Below are 17,029 nucleotides of genomic sequence, written 5' to 3'. Positions count from 1 at the left end.
TGGATGCCATGTCTCTGTCAGGTGCTGAAGGGGTCTCTGGAGCCTGCCTCCCGCTCTGGTCTTTCGGCTCAGGCAGACACAGGAGGATGGAGGTGTGGGCAGGGCCACTGGACACTGCTCCAGGGAGAAGAGCAGCTGCGGAGCAGGGGGTGAGGGGCAAGGGACAGTGCACACAGGGACCAGCTGTGGCCTTGGACATGGTGTCCTGTCTGTAAAACAGACCTTCACAGGGTGTTTGGAGGGCAGCTCAGCTCCCAGGGAAAGAGGGAGGCTGCCCCACAGGCAGAGGTGAGTTAGGGCAGGGAAGTGGGGCTGAAAAGTGGAACAATGCAGTGATGGGCCCAGATGCAGCATGGCTACTGGGGGCCTCCCCTGACTGGCTGTAAGGACCACCCCCCCACAACCCTGGAGTTCATAACAGACACCACCACTCACACAGGAAACAGTCACTGAATCTGGATTCTTATTTCCTTACAAGAGCAAAAGTTTCTTTAAAATCCTTCAGCCACAAGTGAAATGATCAGGCAGGAGGAAAACTTTGGATGGGAGTCTTTTCATCAAAAATAAATAGTTGCATGAAGCTGCTTGAGATCTGAACCAAACTAAAAACAAGAAGTGGAGGGGTTTGAAACATATGAAGAACCCCCTGCCCCCAACTCTGGGTCGCTCCGTGGACCGAGGTGGGGAGGGCAGGAGGCCTTGGCCACACCATCTCGGAGCAGGAAGTCGTGGCTGGATAGGATCAGATCTGGTTCTGATGACGCAGAACTGCACGTGTGACACCAGAGCTGGGTCCGAGGAGCAGGGCGGGAGGACGGTGGTGGCAGAGCACCACCTTACTTCTGCTGCAGCTCCTTCATTCTGTTCAGAGCACTGCCGGCACGGAACCACTCGATCTGGGTCTCGTTGAAGGTGTGGTTCAGGAGGATGGTCTCCTGGGTCCCATTGGGGTGCTTGATGATGCATTTGAGTGGCTGTAAGGAGGGAGGCAGGTGTGGGTGGACAGGGTTTCAGGAACACGGCCCCTCGGTTCTTCCAGAGGGTCAGGAAGGGAGGACACTGCCCTGGGGCCTTCAGGCCAGTGAGGCGAACCAAGTCCTGGGCCAGGTCTGGGCCTGGGTGGCCACCTGGATGGTTTAACTCCTGGGGTCAAAAGGGTCCTGCTGGGCATGGGCTGTTGGCCTCTGAGTGCCACACCTGGGCTAATGGAGGGCAGGAGGGCCTGAGCCAATGCCACCCTCGTCTCTGGAAAGGCACTTCCTGCCCTCTCTGGGGGGCTGCCTGGAGAATTTAAGGGCCCTTCTGGCTGGAACAAAGGTTCATGGGAGGAGGTGCAGGTGGGGCCAGGCATAGAAGGTAGAGGACCAAGGTGGCTGCCCCCAACCCCTCTTAGGAGGGCCCTGGGAGAAATGGGCTGTCTAATCCACCCTCCTTCCCTGGCCCCCTGACCTTGCCAGGAGCAAAGTCCTTCAGGCCCTGGATGGTCAGCTTGTCCACAGGGTGAATCTTGTTGTAGTCGGCTGGGTCAGCGAAGGTGAGGGGCAGCAGGCCCTGCTTCTTCAGGTTGGTTTCTGGAGGGCAGAGGGCACATGGAGTCCTTGGGGGCAGGTCCCGTCCCTCCCTTCTGTGTGGAACCTCACCAGCCAAGCCCAGTCAGGGCTCTGGGAGAGACACCCCTAGTCCTGCCACATGGGGACAAACCTGGGGCAGTGACTACAAGGACCAGACTGGCTGTGCTCCAGTGACTGGGGACCCTTTGCTAGGTCCTGTGCACGTGTGCTCTGGTGATTGTTTCTCTAAGGCCTTCCCGATAGACTCTGACAATCGGAGAAGATCCTTTGACCATGTGCCCTGGATTTCAACTGTTTAGGTCTACAAGTTTCAAAGCAAGACAAGTACAAGCCTGAGATGGGAAGTTGTGGATGTCAGACTCAACACAGATCAGAAGGGGCAGAGGCTGGAGGCTAGTGGGCTGTGGTGGCAAACAGGAGTTGTGGACACAGCCTAGAGACCAGGCACGTGGCTCCAGGCCCAAGTCAGCCACTGGCTGAGGTTGGGTGGCCTTGGGCTGCCAGTGAGGGGAGGTGGATGGGGCTGGGGTTGGGCTCCAGCTCACCGTGGATCCTGGCAAAGCTCTTGGTGATGATGGCCCGGCCCCCGAGGTGGCGAGGCTCCAGTGCCGCATGCTCCCGGCTGGAGCCCTCGCCGTAGTTCTCATCTCCGATCACCACCCACCGTATGCCATGTTCCTGTCACACAAGTAAGGAGGGACTTTATGAGGGAGGGGAGGGCACTGGCCCTGCTCATTAGCCTCTGGGCTTCCCAAGGCTCACAGGACAAGGGGGTAGAGAGTCCTCTCCTCACCTGCTCCCCAAGGGCAGGTGAACTCAGAGGTGAATCAGGCCCAAATCAGGCCCTGGGAAGAAAGGTGATCAGACACTGGCCCTGGCTGTCTGCAGTGGTCCTGGCACCCAGGTGTGACCTGCCCGTCAGTGCTTAACCTGGAGGCAGGTGTGGGTGGAGGGCGCAGTCGGGGTGACAGACACGGGACTGCCGCCATGACGTCTTCAACTTCATCGCTATTACTGGTGTGGGCTCCTGGGTGGAGACCACCCACTGTGTCCAACCCCGCCACCAGGAGGTGCCAGAGGACCCCATCCCTGTCCCCATCATCTCTGACCCACCTTGTAGTAACGGGCAGTGTCAGGGACAGGACCAAACTCCTGGGTGACGGCGTTGCGTACAGAGTTGGCCTTTCCATTTTCGACGTTGATGGCACCAATGAGCAGGTTATTAGAGATGTTGTCCAGGTGCCCACGGAACTTGAGCCAGGGGCCGGCAGCTGAGATGTGGTCAGTGGTACACTTCCCTTTGACCTTGGGTGGGTGACCAGAGACAGCAGAGGTCAGAGCATGGCTGGGCCCACAGGTTAGAGATGCGCAGGCTGGAAGATCAGCTATGGCCCTCGTGCCAGATGAGGGGTGTGTCTGGGTCCTGGCTGGTGACTTACCAGTTTCATCTACCACATGGGCTTAATACTGGGTGTCACTGCCTGGAAACCCCTTGGTAAACACCATAAATGCGTGTCTGTCATGGGTCTGAGGCCTCTGGCCACACCACAAAGGCCTGTATCTGCTTGGCTCCTAAACACAAGTCATACCCACTGATGCCCCACCATGGGAACACAGCTGGTCAGGCCAGACGGCCGGAGACCTCCCACATTCACCGCCCACACCCACTGGACGTAGCCCTCCCCAGCTGCAGACAGACTGCTGGGAGCCCCAGACAGCAGCTGGCCAGATCCAGTTCTGTCCGGGGCAGGGGAAGAGGGGACACTGGACCACAGAAGCCCTTGTTCCTCTGCGGCCACACCTCCCTTCCTGCCCCTACCCTAATCTTGACCCTCTCCTGCAGCGGGGCTCGGGAGAACATGCTTCCTGCTGGTCAGGGGAGGGTGCCCTGGCGCGTGGGGCTGTGCTCCCCGCCGCTGTGCTGACCTTGATGAGGATTTGCAGGTCCTCCAGGTCTTTGCCATCCCACTTGTCAAAGGGCTCCAGGAGCTGCAGGCGCTGGCTGGTGGGACTCACGTCCACCCGCTGCCCACTGCTGTCCTTGGGCGGATGCTGGTAGGTGTCCTGTCCAGGGTCGAACTCCTGCAGCAGGGGACACATTGAGTGCCAAGCCCTCAGTCCCCACGTGGACAGGCTCTCACAGAAGGCAGGCTCCCCTGTGCTCCAAGCCTCTCCCTCCAGTGAATACAGCTGCTTCACTCTCACTACCACAGCGCCCCTGGGCAGGGCTGAGATGCTGGGAAGGGTCTCAGCCACACAGTGGGGGGAGCTCCCTGAGGCCCCCAGGTGGCTAACGGCAGAGGTGGCAGTGCCTGCTTACCGCGCGGGGAAGCTCGTCTGCATCTGGAGCTTCCAGCTTAAACTTCTTGCCATCCTTGCCCGTCAGGAAGTCAGTCTCCGGGTTGAACTTGAGGGTGCCAGCAATGGCCAGGGCTGTGACGATCTGAAATGGAGGTGGCCGGTGTGCTGGTCAGCACCACACACTACTCCCATCCCTCCACCTCAGCAGAAGCCTAAGCCAAAACTGAGATGGAGCCCAGGAAATGTCTAAATTCTCCACAGACCAGTCTTCCTCTCAGAGGCGGGAGCCGCAGGAATCTCTGGGCCCAGGACCGTGTGGCAGTCTGGCCTCCACCACACGGCACTGGGCCTGGCCCTCAGCCCCCGGAGGCAGGGCCAGCATGGCCCATGGCGTGCTCGTCTCCCCTCACAGGCGCACCCTGGCCCTGGAGAGGCCCTGGCACAGAAAAGCCACTGCAATGAACGTTCATAACCGGGCAGCACACTGAAAACACAGAAGGGGCCGTTTTCCACAAGAGTATTTCTGGAACACTCATTTAAAAAACCAAGTCAGGCGGAGGTTATAGCCCAGTGGAAGAGTGCAGTGCTTGGCATGCACGAGGTCCTGGGTTCAATCCCTGGTACCTCCATTAAAAATAATAATAAATAAACCTAATCCCCCCCCCAAAACAAACAAAAAAACCCCAAAACCAAACCAAAAAAGACTGGCCATGTGCTGACAACCACTAAATGCCCAGAGCATGGGGCTCCCTCCTGCTCAGGGACGGTGTGAGCGCTTCCTGGACTTGCTCTCGGAGCCCTGATAGGACCTGGCACAAAGGAAGGGAGTGACTGCGCCCGCCTGGTACGGCAGGGTAGAGGCAGGGCTGCCGTCTGTGCAGGCGGGTGATTCTGAAGCTCCTGTTAGTGACCACAGCTGTTTAAACAAGCACCTCGGACTCCTGGGACCGAGGGGAGCCAGACAGGGGGCACACCAAGGGAGCGCGATGCTTGGGGCTGGCAAGGCCTGTGGCTTTTGGTTTCTGCTCCAACAACCCCTTGCCCTGTGATGCCAACCCTCCCTCAGCAGCCACTTGAGGTCAGATGTCCTGGCCCCAAGCCCCCAACTCCCTCGACCAGCCAGGGCAGGGCGCCCAGAGCCCACCCAGGCTAGGACCAGGCCTGGCAGTCTCACCTCCGGGGACGTGACGAAGGCGTGGGTCTCGGGGTTCGCATCGTTGCGGCCTGTGAAGTTCCTATTGTAGGAGGTGACGATTGTGTTCTTCTCTCCCTTCTTGATGTCCTTTCTGCCACCAGAGGGGACAGAGTTAGGGATGTCTGGCCTTGTCACCTGGCCTGCCCTGCCTAGCTCACGGCAGAAGAGGGGAGAATGCAGAGGCCCTGAAACAGTCACCACCTCCCAGGGCGCACACGTACAGAGCAGGAGGGAAGCTCAGGCATCACCGAGGTCTGCTTGAGACCACACAGAAGACAGAAACAGACCGAGGCCAGAGTTTCCTGATCTGGGGCCACTGCCTCCTTCCAAGACTCCATCAGAGCCCCCCACGGTGCCATGAGGGTGAGGCTCCCTGGCTTCTTCCTGCACCCTAAGCTGCAGCCCAGTGGCCCTCAGTGCTGCTGCTCTTTCCTTCCTGCCCAACTTTCAGTCCTGCCTGGAGAAGTCTTCTAGTGCAACAGCCTCTGAAGCTAGAGGCCTTGGGCTGAGTCTTCTCCTCCCACCAACAACATCTCCCCTCAACAATGTGGGGCTCTGTATCCCAGGACATCGGGGCCCTCTTATCAAAGATGGGGTTGTCCTATCGAATGTGCGCTTCTCACCTGTCCCACTGCCCAATGCAGGGGCCACAGGCATTGGCCAGGACGATGCCGCCCACATCCCTGAGGATCTGTGCCTGCAGTGGGGAGAGGACAGGGAATTGTCAGGGTGGGCAGGTGGCTGATGGAAAAGGGTGGTTCAGCCTGAAGGAGGAAGAGCTGTATCAGAACCCTGGGGCGGCTCCTGGGAACTGAACCAGCACTTGCCTACCAGGCTGTGGCCTGTCCCACCCTGAAGCCACATTACTCAGCAGTGGGGTGGGAGAGCCAGGGGTGGGGTGTGTGGGCACTCACATAGCCGTCCCGCTCTATGGTGGCTCGGATCTGCTCAGAGCCCGGTGTGATGGTGAACTGGGACTTGCACTTGAGTCCATGAGCCAGCGCCTGCTTGGCCACAGCGGCTGAGCGCCCCATGTCCTCATAGCTGGAGTTGGTACAGCTGCCGATCAGCCCTGGTGATTGTGGGTGGTGGGGCCAGCGGTCAGGAGGAGAGAGACCAGAGCTCCCTGCCTGACCTCAAACTATCCAGATCTGGTCAAGAGTTCACCAACTGTGCTGGGCCAGGGGCTGTTCTTAAGAGATAAGCTGAAAGCAACCTAACTGTCTAAGAGTAAAGAAGAGGCTCCTCTTGACCCAGCTATTTAAGGGAAGACGATGCAGCCACTGACCATGACACTGAACACATGTGGTAGTAGAATAAGCCACTCTTACACTGACACAATCGGCATGTGCACACCTCAGAGGGCCCGCGCTGAAATATTTAAACACGACCATGGCTGGCTGAGGGCCTACAGATGCCAATGTTCTTCTTTTATACTTTGTAGTATTCCCTGGCTTTTTAACTGGTTTATAATTGGGGAAAGAGTTCTTTTTAAAAAGTCTATCATAGCTACTCAAAGAGTCAATGAAGACTGGGTGACATCACACTGTCCATAGACAGTCTCATCAATTCAGTGATTTATTTTCTACTTATTAAACTACCGAAGATTTCTTTGTATTTACTTCAACTATTGAGGGCGAATACATTATACAGCATTTCATACCAGGCACTGTACAAGCTCTCCATGTCTTGACTCGTCCCTCCTCCCAGCAATTTTAATGGGAGAGTATGGTATCACCCCTGTTCTACAGATGGGGAACCGAGGCACAGGAAGGGAAGTAACTTGCTCATGGTCACCCAGCTGTGAAGCGGCAGAGTCAGACTCAAACGCAGGCCACCCAGTTCACGTGCTTCACAGCCACACTGTACTGTGACAGTGGTCGGTGCCAGTGATACCAACGTGCCAGTGAGTCCATATATGTAAAGCAAGTAAAGTAAAATCAGGCATCATGGTTGGTATGAGGAAGTGTTTGTAAAACAGAAAAACAGACATCAGTATGCGCATGTCACAGAAACAAAGGACACCTGTCCGCTCCTAGAGCTGATTCTGGCTGAAGGTTGGGAACAGAGGTGTTTTAAACTTCTTGTTTGTCAATATTCTCTAGGCTGATAGATAGTCTTTTATACCAAGAAAAAGGAATTTCTCTAAAAAGCCATAAAGAAAAACCCAACTATTTCAGAATGTGCCTGGTACATTCAGGTAAGCACGGCGACCATGCACTGCCCCGGGCAGACCACTGGCCCCACGTGGGTGGAGGGTGCTCACCTACTCGGATGTCCAGGGGCCACCCTTCCTTCTCTGCCACGCTGCCCACCTCTGCCACCGGGTGAGCCAGGTCTGGGGTGAAGGGCCCATTGATGTGCGGCTTCAGCTGAAGAAAGGCAGGAGGAGAGAACACATCTTGGCATGTGGACAGCCTCTCTTCTTCAGAGGCTGCCTGGCTCCTGCTCACCAAGTCATGCGGGGCCTGGGAGGCCAACCAATTACTATTCTCATGGCTCAGACCTCATGCCAGGGACTGGAGCAACGGGCACTGTACGTGCACCAGCTGCTGGGATCCCTCCCAACACCCACAGCTCGTTATCTCCAGCCTGCAGATGACGAAGCTGCCGCGCCTTGCTCAAGGTCACACAGCTAGGAGACCCAGAGGCATGGGATGAACCAAGGTTGCCAGCTTCCTAAGTCCATTATCTCCCATACCATGCTGCTTTTGGAATCTTATGAAAAAACAGACTTAAGGCCAGATGCTTTACATGTGCTAATACTTTTCAATCAATGTGAAGCACTTAGTGAAGTGCCTGGCACACAGCAGGTGCTCAATAGATGTTAGCAACTGCTATTACATGAATTAGCTCATTCAATTCCCAGGACCGCCTTGGGCTTTACACATGATGAAGTGAGGCCCACAGAGGCTAGGTCACTTTCCCAAGGTCACAGGCTTACGTGGCAGAGTCAGGATTTGAACTCAAGCAGACTGGCTTCAGGGCCTAAACCCTCAGCCACCCTACGCTGCCTGCTCCAGACTGCCCTTCCTCTGACCTTCCAAACACTGCCCTGGTCTACAGGTCTCAGGGTGCCAGGCTCAGGCCTGGGAATCTTGGGCCTTGCTGGCTAAACTCTCACAACAAAGCAAACTCCGGGGCGAAATCTTGGCTTTTGCTAAAGCTGAGGCAGGGACAAAGTGAACGTTCCTGAGTCACCAGCCACAGCCACAGCCACCTCCACTCTCCCCTCAGCCATACATCCTTCCCGCTGCCCTGCCCACCCCACTGAGGCCTGATTCAGGCAGCAGTTTACAGGGATGCCCGGGAACAAAAAGCCCAAGAGCCCTGCTGGGTGTGCAGGCAGGGACCTGCCATGCCTCTCCCCAGGGCGCACCGGAAGTCCCTCGATGAGGCTTGAAACCCTCCCCCAACCCCAACCCTTAGAAACTTTCTGGACTCAATTCCCTTCCTCACCTCGTTGAGGTTAATTTCAATTAGTTGGTCATAATGGCAGCCAGGGTCAGGCACCAAGTGATCCTTGAATTCGTCAGCGAGGTTGGCAATGTCTGAAGTCAACAAGGGAGGGAGACCAGCACGTAAAAGGCAAACTGGTCACGAGACTTCATCCACCCACATGGGCCATGGTCACCTGGCACCTGCCAGACACTGGGCCCTGGGCACTGGCTGGGCCAACCGAGGAACAGAACAAACAGCACAAGCCACTGTCCCTGCCCTTGAAGAGCCATCAGTAAGCTGGAAGTTACAACATGATATAACAAAGGCACAGAGGAACACAGGGGCACAGGAGAAGCACTGACTGAGGTTCAGAGTCAGGGAAGGCTTCCTGGAGATGAGAAGTGCCGAGTTTTAAAGGAGAAGTTACTTGATAAGAAGCAAGTGGAGGGCCTTCCAGGTAGGACTCCATGTGTGCAGACCTTGGAAACAAACTGACAGGCTCTCCCCAGGGTCCCCTGGCCTCTGGCTCCACCAATTGCCCATGCTCACCTCCCTTCAGAGGCTCCCAGGATCCCTCCTGCAGGCCCCATTTCCAACTCTAGGTTTCATTCTTTTCTCTTTTTTTGAGGGGGTGGGGAGGAGATAATTAGATGTATTTATTTACTTATTTAAAAAAATAAGTAAGGTACTTAAATACTTAATACTTACAAAAAATAAGTAAGGTAGTTAAATAAGTGGAGGGACTGGGGATTGAACCCAGGACCCTGTGCGTGCTAGACAGGCACTCTACCACTGAGCGTCCCCCTCCCCTCCAAGTCTAGGTTTCAAAGAAACCAAGCTAGAACCTCAGGGAAGTAGCTGGGGGAGGCTAAGAAAGCGGTTCTTGCTCTGAATATTCTTCCTCCTCCCGCTGCTAGGGCAGGAATTACAAACAGAAGCAGATCCATGTCATTTCCAGAGTGTCCCGCAGAGGGCACCAGGGACCAGGCCAAGAATCAGTATTCAGACACCCTTTCAGGTGAAACTAAATTTCAAGCCTGTGGCAGAGATATCTCACACTTAGATGCCAGATCCTTCAAGAAGCTGATGAGAGCTACAGACATCCTACACAGGAGCAGTAACACACATCACTCCTCGTAAACCATTAGGGCTTCTCAAGGCCTCTGAAGCCTGTCCGGAGACACCAGCTTACCTGCCCGGCCTGTCTTGTTCAGGTATTTCTTCATCCGGTGGTTGTAAGGGAACACTGATGTGGTGGCCCCAATTTCTGCGCCCATGTTGCAGATTGTCGCCATGCCTGTGGAGGAACAGCAGCTGGGTGAGGGTCCCATACACCTGCTGGACGTGCACACGTCTTCACACCAGGGAGCTGGCATCATTTCTTCCCTTGCTCTCACTGCCCTCGTGGCCCAGGGTTAAAAGGAGGGCCAGTGAAGAGAGACCACAGGGCCAGAGCTCTTAGAGGAGCCTCTGGATAGAATGAAGGGAACTCAAGGGTCAGCCCCTACCAGCAGGTTCCAGTGCTGGGCCTGGCTGTCCTGCTCAGCAACTAGACAGCCACCATGTAGTGACAGCTGACCTGGCCAGACTGACTACCTGGCTGTTACTGTGTCCATTGTGCAGGTGAGGGAACTGGTTCAGAGAGGTCCAAGGTCATGCCGTAAAGCAAGCGCAGGCGAGGCCTTTGGGTCTAGGCCCGTCTGCCTGGTGTGCACTCTGTCAGCCACACCATGGTGCTATGTGGAAATGTTTCTGAGTTTTCCAGCAGTAAGACTGGAATGACATCCACTGCCTGGACCATGGAGCCACCCAAAGAACTGGAGAGGTTACAGATGTCCTGACTGAGATCAGCCTCATGGGGTTGGTCGGACACGGGTCTGCGTTTGTGTTACCAAATTCCTACTGAGCTGTGCAATGGCAGCAGGGCCACCTATGAGGCCAAGCCCCACATCACTGAAGGGAGACAAGGGCTGGCTGACCAGCAGCTCTGTGGGGCTGCTGTGGAGCTGAGGCAGGGGAAGTCTGGACTGAACCAACTCTAAGGCTCGTTCCAAGTCTACCTGGATTTCTGAGGGCCCAGGCATTGAGGTCAGATCACCAGGAGTGATGCATAGTCCTACCTGGTTCCTACCTGGTCTTGGGGACTAACAGGTGATGGTCTCTAATCCAAAGGAAGAGGGAGGCCCCATGTCCAGCCCAGGGAAGATGTGAGGATAGGGCTGCTCTGTGATTGAAGTCCTGGCTGGTTCCACTCCCACCACCACCTTGGCCCTCTGCGAGATCCTCTACTGGACCACCCACAACAGCCCAACGATGCGGCCAAGCTGGCTCAGCCCCTAACTCTGTGGCCACAGGGACGTTATCTGCCATCCTTGAGGGGCCTTGATCTCCTGTTTAATGAGGGACCTGGACCAGGCAACCAAACCTCAACCTCTAAGTATCCATCCCCAATCTCCAAAGTGACCGGACAGATTCTCAGGGGAAGGCCATTCACTATGGCTCAACGACAGGCTCCATCAGGCCCACTACAGGCTGAGAGCCATGTGAGGTGGCCGCCTTCCTCACCGGTGCAGGAGATGGAGTCTACACCAGGCCCGTGGTACTCCACAATAGCGCCTGTGCCGCCTTTCACTGTGAGGATACCCGCCACCTTTAGGATCACATCTTTCGGTGAGGTCCAGCCAGAGAGCGAGCCCGTCAGCTTCACACCAATCACCTGAACAGATGTGGCAAGAAAGCAGTTACTGGCCCTGTGTGCCGTGTGTCATGTTCCAACCAGGAATCTACTGGCTGGAGTTCCCATTTCAGCTTACTTATCCCTGCCTCCCTCCCAAAGAGGTCTGAGCCTGACCTGTTTTCCCAGCCCTGTTGGGTCTCTCATCTCCCAATTCAATCCCACCAACCGCCCCTCTGCTGCCACCTGAAAGGCACTGTTCCCCACCCCTCACCTTGGGGCATTTCAGCTCCCAGGGGATCCCAGCCATGACATCCACTGCATCAGCACCCCCGACTCCAATGCAGATGCCCCCCAGGCCACCGCCATTGGGGGTGTGGGAATCAGTGCCAATCAGAAGAACTCCAGGGTATGAGTAGTTTTCCAGAATGATCTGAAAAAGAATCCAAGAGCTTAAGCTTTAAAGTCCTCACAGAGAATGATGGTAGGGCCCCGAAGAGGTTTGCAAAACTGCCCTGCTGACACTAGGCCACTGGGCCACGCCTAGGCACTCCTCCAGGAAGGGGCCTCTGCAGTGCAGAGTGGAGACAGGTGGCCTGGGCTCACGAACAGCGCTGGCAGTCCCTGACTGTGTGACTTGGGCTGTAGGTGCCTCCCTGAACCTTGGCTTCCTTGTCTGTTAGCTCAGCAATAGGAATGGCCACACCATCTTGTCCCCAGGATCGTGGCAAGAACCAGATGAAACAACAATGTGTCCTATGACAGGCCCGGGGACGAGCGCTGACCACTGAAAGGTGCTCCTGACAACACTCCCTACCTCACGTGGTTGGTGGACGCGTGAAGTGTGCTTATCTGTTTTCTCAACAGGGCAGACATTTTTCACAGCCTGGCTCCAGCACCTGCAAGGAAGCACTGAGACCCAGTGAGGGCACAGGCCGTGAGTTTTTCCCCTGCTGCACTAAAAAGCACAGACGGTGCTGGTGTCTCTGAGAAGAGAAGCGATTTGTTCAAGGAAGATGCTGACTGGCCTCGTCACCACTCCTAGTTCACAGCGTTCCCTTTCTTGAGGCTCTCCTCCTAGCTGGGAAGGAGCATTTCCCCCCAAAATTTGATGAGGCTACAGGAGCAGCTATCCCAGCACCGGCCTGTCTACCAACCTGGCACCCGAGGTGCCAGACACTGTGAGGCTGCAGGACTGCTCTAGGAAGCCCCGGCCGACAGTAACCGTGCCTAGGTCTGAGCTCTGGCCCCACCACCTACTAAGCTGTGGGCCCCCAGGCAAGTTATTCACTCTCCAAGCCTGTCTTCCCATTAAAAAAAAGTAGCCGACAATACTGCTCCCCTCACTGAAGGACTCAATGGGCACATGTACATCAAGCTATAACAGTAATGCCTGGCAGAGGAATTATTTTTATTTACTATTTTGCAGCAAGATCATTCATCTGAGCTTCGGTTGCTGTCAGATGGAATTATGCCCCAACACACACACATGGATGTTGGGAAGGACAAATGGGATCAGAGACGTGAAAGGCTCTACAAACTGGCAGGACTGCATGAACAGTGCGCAGACTCCCTGGATTGTCACAGAACCCCCAGGGACTCTGCCTTCGGCTGGGCAGCCAGCAGACTCAGCAAGGCTTGAGGGGTCTCACATCGAGGGAATACAGAAGGTTAAAAGACCTGCTCCTTCCCCAGGAGCGAGGCAGCTGGCGAGAACAGGCCAACACAGAGAAAATCCTTAACAAAAGAAAACACTGTTTAACTGTTTCATTTCTCTGGCCCTTCTCACCTCAGCCATATAAAACAATTTGAAATAATCTCTAGGGAGCAGTCCCTCAGCGTGATCTGACAGGCTCTCATCCTGCTCGAGTCCTCCTGCCAAATAAAACATAACTCTCAAAAAAAAAAACAGCTCTAAAGCTCCCCAAGATTGTAAAAGTCTGATCCACGAAGACCAGACAGAGCATTCAGTGTAGCCACACGGTGTAGACCATGAGTGTGGTCCACGTCCAAAAGGCAGCAGTCAGCGGAGACCCGAGGACTGCAGAAAGCGTCACAATGAAGCTAGTTGTGACAGTGACCTCAGTGGTCGGCAGGGGAGAAGTGTATTTTAGCCTGGACTAACATCTAGAACGTAAAACTGGAAATTCAGCCATCAATCTGCACAACATGCATACACTAAGGACCTATTCTGTGCTGAACTGGCCCTGGGCCCAGAGCTGGAGAGGAATAAAGAAGCCACAGTCCCTGTCCCCAGAGAGCACACGGTCCGGTGAGGAAAGCACTCAGCACACACTGTGGTCACAATGTGAAGGGTCTCACAGAGGACCACACAGGAGACCCCCAATGCTGGGCACTGGGGAGGGCCAGGGGCTTCACAGAGGCAACCAGAAAGCAGAGCTGTGGAGGAGGAAGATCTACCAGGGCATTTGAGGCGGAGGGAAAGGGACTAAAGTTTGATTTGGACACGGCGGATTAAAGCTGCCTAACACTGAGAGGGAGAGGAGAGGAGAGGAGAGCTGCAGAGATCACACGCTCCCTGGGAACTTTCTTTTTAAAGGAACTAATACATCAGGCTGCACATACACTTAGCCAGTGGCAGATGTGAACTGCCATTACTCACTGCCCTAAACTCTGGCCCAGAAGCTGCCAAAGAGGCCCGGGCATTTGTATGGAGGTGGAATGGGGGACACTTGGATTGTGGTCCCCTTGATGACAAGAGGCCAAGGTTGGGTCCACCTACAACCTAGCCCTCCCACTCAGAGGCTTTCTAGCTCCTGCAGGCCGATGTGACCTGCCATTCCCAGGGGTCCTCTTCCTGGCAAGGGCGATGGTTTGAAAAGGGCACAGCAGTGATCTGTGGGCTTTGGTTTCAGAGTGCGGCAGTGCAGGGAGCCCATGCAGGATCGGATTACAGCCTGACTCAGCTCATCTTGAAGGAAGGCCTGGAAGTGAGACTTGGGATGGAGGTGGGGAGAAAGGTCACCTTGGAAAGGTACAGAGACAGGTTTCACACACAGGATGGATGGCAAGTGGACACAAAGCAGTGCGTACTCCACAAACCAAAGCAGTCACCTTTGGTACCTCCATCCTACAGTATATCATCATGGGGCCAAAGACTCTGAGAAGCACTCTGTGCACTGAGTGGGGAAGAGCTCTTGGTATAACAAGAAGCCGCAAAGCAGCACAGTGGTGCGGAGGGCTGGCTCTGGGGCCAGGCTGCTGGATGCAAATCCTGGCTCCACACTTGGCCAGTTGGGTGCCCCTGGGCAAGGAGATTAACTTCTCTGCGCCTCAGCATCCTCATCTGTCAGGTGTGGACAATAAAACCCCCAACCTCACAAGGTTGTGGTGAGCAAGGAGTAAGGTAGTATCTGCTAAGTGCCAAGTCTGGTGCCTGGCACATGGTACGTGCCCATCAAATGTCAGCTATCCGTGCAACAAGGTATAATGCTTGTGGAAAAAGGCAAAACAAAAAGCAATACCATAATGCTTAGAAGAAGGTGTAGGATGAAACATGTCAATCTTAAAATGCTGGTTACTGAGATGGTCAGTAGGGACTGTTTTAATTTCTCACACAGAGACTGAGAATGTATAATCTGACACAATGAAAATTAATTTCAAAACGAAGGAGGAGGAGCCAAAGGGCTGATGGAGATGTCATCCAATTCCCCCGCCCGCCCAAGTCCCCTGCTCCCGCAGGCCTGGAAGAGCTCTCCGGCTCCCTGAGGGCAGCCGGCCCCCTGCCTACCCTCAAAGGCAGGCCAGGCCCTGCTTTACCTGGTGAATGATTCCAGAGCCAGGCCTCCAGAAGCCCACGCCGTACTTCGCACCTGCCGTTGCCAGGAAATTATACACTTCCTGGTTTATCTCCTATTGAGACAAATCAATAATCAGCATTAGTAACACAGTCCGCTCATGCCCTCCTCCCTCCACAGCCCCACCCCTGTGACTCTGAAATGCTGGTGCTCTGAAGACAGGCCTCTCCTGGAGGCCTTCTACAAATCATTCCAAAAGGTTTGGATGGTGGCCCACAGCCTTAGCTGGCAGGCCCAAGAGAAAGACAAGGAGCAGAGACAGAGCCCAGTTCTGTGACACCTGGCCAGGGAGTGGATCCAGAACAAATCCCTTCCCTGTTCTGGGTCTCAGTTTCCTTATTTGTAGAAGGACCTGGGCTACATCATCTCCAAGGGTCCCTCTGGCACTCAAGTCCTCAGCCAAGGCCAGCAGTGAGGGGGCATGCCACCAGGGGACTAACTGGGACACGGTGGGGGAGGGGGACAAGCCAGTCCCACAATGCCTCATGCTGGGTGCTGCTTCTTCATTGGAGCCTCATCTGTAATCCTGGCTGACATTTACTGAGGGCGCGCTACAAAAACAGCACCGTGTAAACACCCTCACAGCCCATCCCACGAGGGAGGGAGATACTGTCATCAAGCCCATTTTACAGGTACAAAAACAGAAACCTACTGCAGACTCCAGGGTCAAACAGAGGAGTCCGTGTTTGAAACTAGGTCTGTCCAACCACAGAGCAGAGAGCCAAATTCTAATAAAAACAGAGCTACCTCCCTTATGGAGACTGTATCTCAGAACATCTCGACCACTGTCTGGCACGTTGTAGGTGCTCAACACTTAGTAATACGTTTGATGGGCCCCAAATGAGACTGTTCCGAATAATCATATTCTGAAACATACGATTCAATAAAACAACACAACAGGGTGGTACCGATTCTGCTTATCATTCAAGGGCAGCATCCTCAGGGGGAAGGGAAGGCTTCTCAGCACATGGACACGAAGCCAGAGTTTATCTGGAAGACACGGCATGTCCCCGGACAGGTGAGACCTCAGAGGCAACAGGGCTGGGACCACAGAGGACTGCAGAGTCCCAGAGGAGGCCCTAGGACATGAGACCTGCCAGCCTCTGGGCACGGGAAAGCCGCGCTCCGAGGCAGAGGAGGGACTCACTGTGGGCTCCACTGGGTCCTTAATAAAATACCCTTAAAACCATGCAACCCTCTTCATTTAAACTCCAGACCAACCCTGCATCCTTCTGAGAGCCCACGTGGTTCCCCCAAGTGAAGGAATGGCAGACAAAGAACCTGGGTCCCCAGGGCAGTCTTTTTGATGAATAATTAATATATTGGTTTTCTCATGGACAAATCAGTCACTTATAAAACTGATACCGAGGGCAGGAGGGAGGTGGTTGTGTGTCTATGCATCTGGGGGTAAGAGGCAGCGAGGCAGCCACAGAGCGATGTAGCAGAGCCTCGACCTGAGCTCAGCCTAGATACCTCTCTGGTTGTCTGTGTGACCCTGGACAGGTCACTCTGCCTCTCTGAGCTCCAACCAGAGGGATCCTTTACAAACAAATGTATATCTGGCCACATCCCTCTCCTGTCACACCCTTCAGCGACTCCTAGGATGGCACCCACAGTCCTCAAGGCCCTGCCTGTGCCTGCCCCACCCACCTCACAGCCACAGCCTCACAAGCCTTCCAACTCCACAAAGGCACCAAGGCCTTTGTGTACTCTGATCTGTCTAGAATGTCCTTCCTCCAGTTAACATTAACTTATCTCTCAGGTCTCAGCTTACATGTCACATCCTCACAGAGTCTGTCCTTCCCCTCCAAAGTCTAAATTAGACAACTTTCTTATACTTCCAGAGTCCTACACTCTCCCTTCATAATATATATATTTACAAGTTGGCAGTTACCAATCTGTGTGATCGTTTAGCTTCTATCTCCCTACTAGATGCTGAGACCCATGGAGGCAGAGCCCCCGTCTGTCGTGTCACACTGAATCCCAGGCAACTAGCACAGTGTCTGCCAAACAATTAACGCTCAATAAA

General features: G+C 54.8%; 1 protein-coding gene across 1 annotated transcript in view; it reads right to left on the bottom strand.

Moving 5' to 3' along the window:
* Positions 1-441: 441 nt before the first annotated feature.
* Positions 442-17,029, bottom strand: part of ACO2 (aconitase 2) — a 47,949-nt gene continuing 31,361 nt past the window's right edge. Inside the window, exons 4-18 of the mRNA XM_006207127.4 lie at positions 14,963-15,055; positions 11,457-11,615; positions 11,074-11,224; positions 9,701-9,805; positions 8,527-8,618; positions 7,334-7,439; positions 5,982-6,139; positions 5,691-5,764; positions 5,047-5,158; positions 3,892-4,014; positions 3,498-3,653; positions 2,685-2,876; positions 2,117-2,249; positions 1,450-1,571; positions 442-974 (exon numbers count right to left, since the gene is read on the bottom strand). Of these exons, the coding sequence (XP_006207189.1) occupies positions 837-974; positions 1,450-1,571; positions 2,117-2,249; positions 2,685-2,876; positions 3,498-3,653; positions 3,892-4,014; positions 5,047-5,158; positions 5,691-5,764; positions 5,982-6,139; positions 7,334-7,439; positions 8,527-8,618; positions 9,701-9,805; positions 11,074-11,224; positions 11,457-11,615; positions 14,963-15,055 (1,914 nt within the window). The 3' untranslated portion in view covers positions 442-836. The remainder of the gene's footprint in view (positions 975-1,449; positions 1,572-2,116; positions 2,250-2,684; positions 2,877-3,497; positions 3,654-3,891; positions 4,015-5,046; positions 5,159-5,690; positions 5,765-5,981; positions 6,140-7,333; positions 7,440-8,526; positions 8,619-9,700; positions 9,806-11,073; positions 11,225-11,456; positions 11,616-14,962; positions 15,056-17,029) is intronic.

The sequence above is a fragment of the Vicugna pacos genome, chromosome 12, assembly GCF_048564905.1.
Source record: "Vicugna pacos chromosome 12, VicPac4, whole genome shotgun sequence".
In the NCBI taxonomy this organism is placed as follows: Eukaryota; Metazoa; Chordata; class Mammalia; order Artiodactyla; family Camelidae; genus Vicugna; species Vicugna pacos.
Note: the sequence above shows the minus strand (reverse complement) of the source record. Positions and strands in the feature narration are given on the sequence as shown.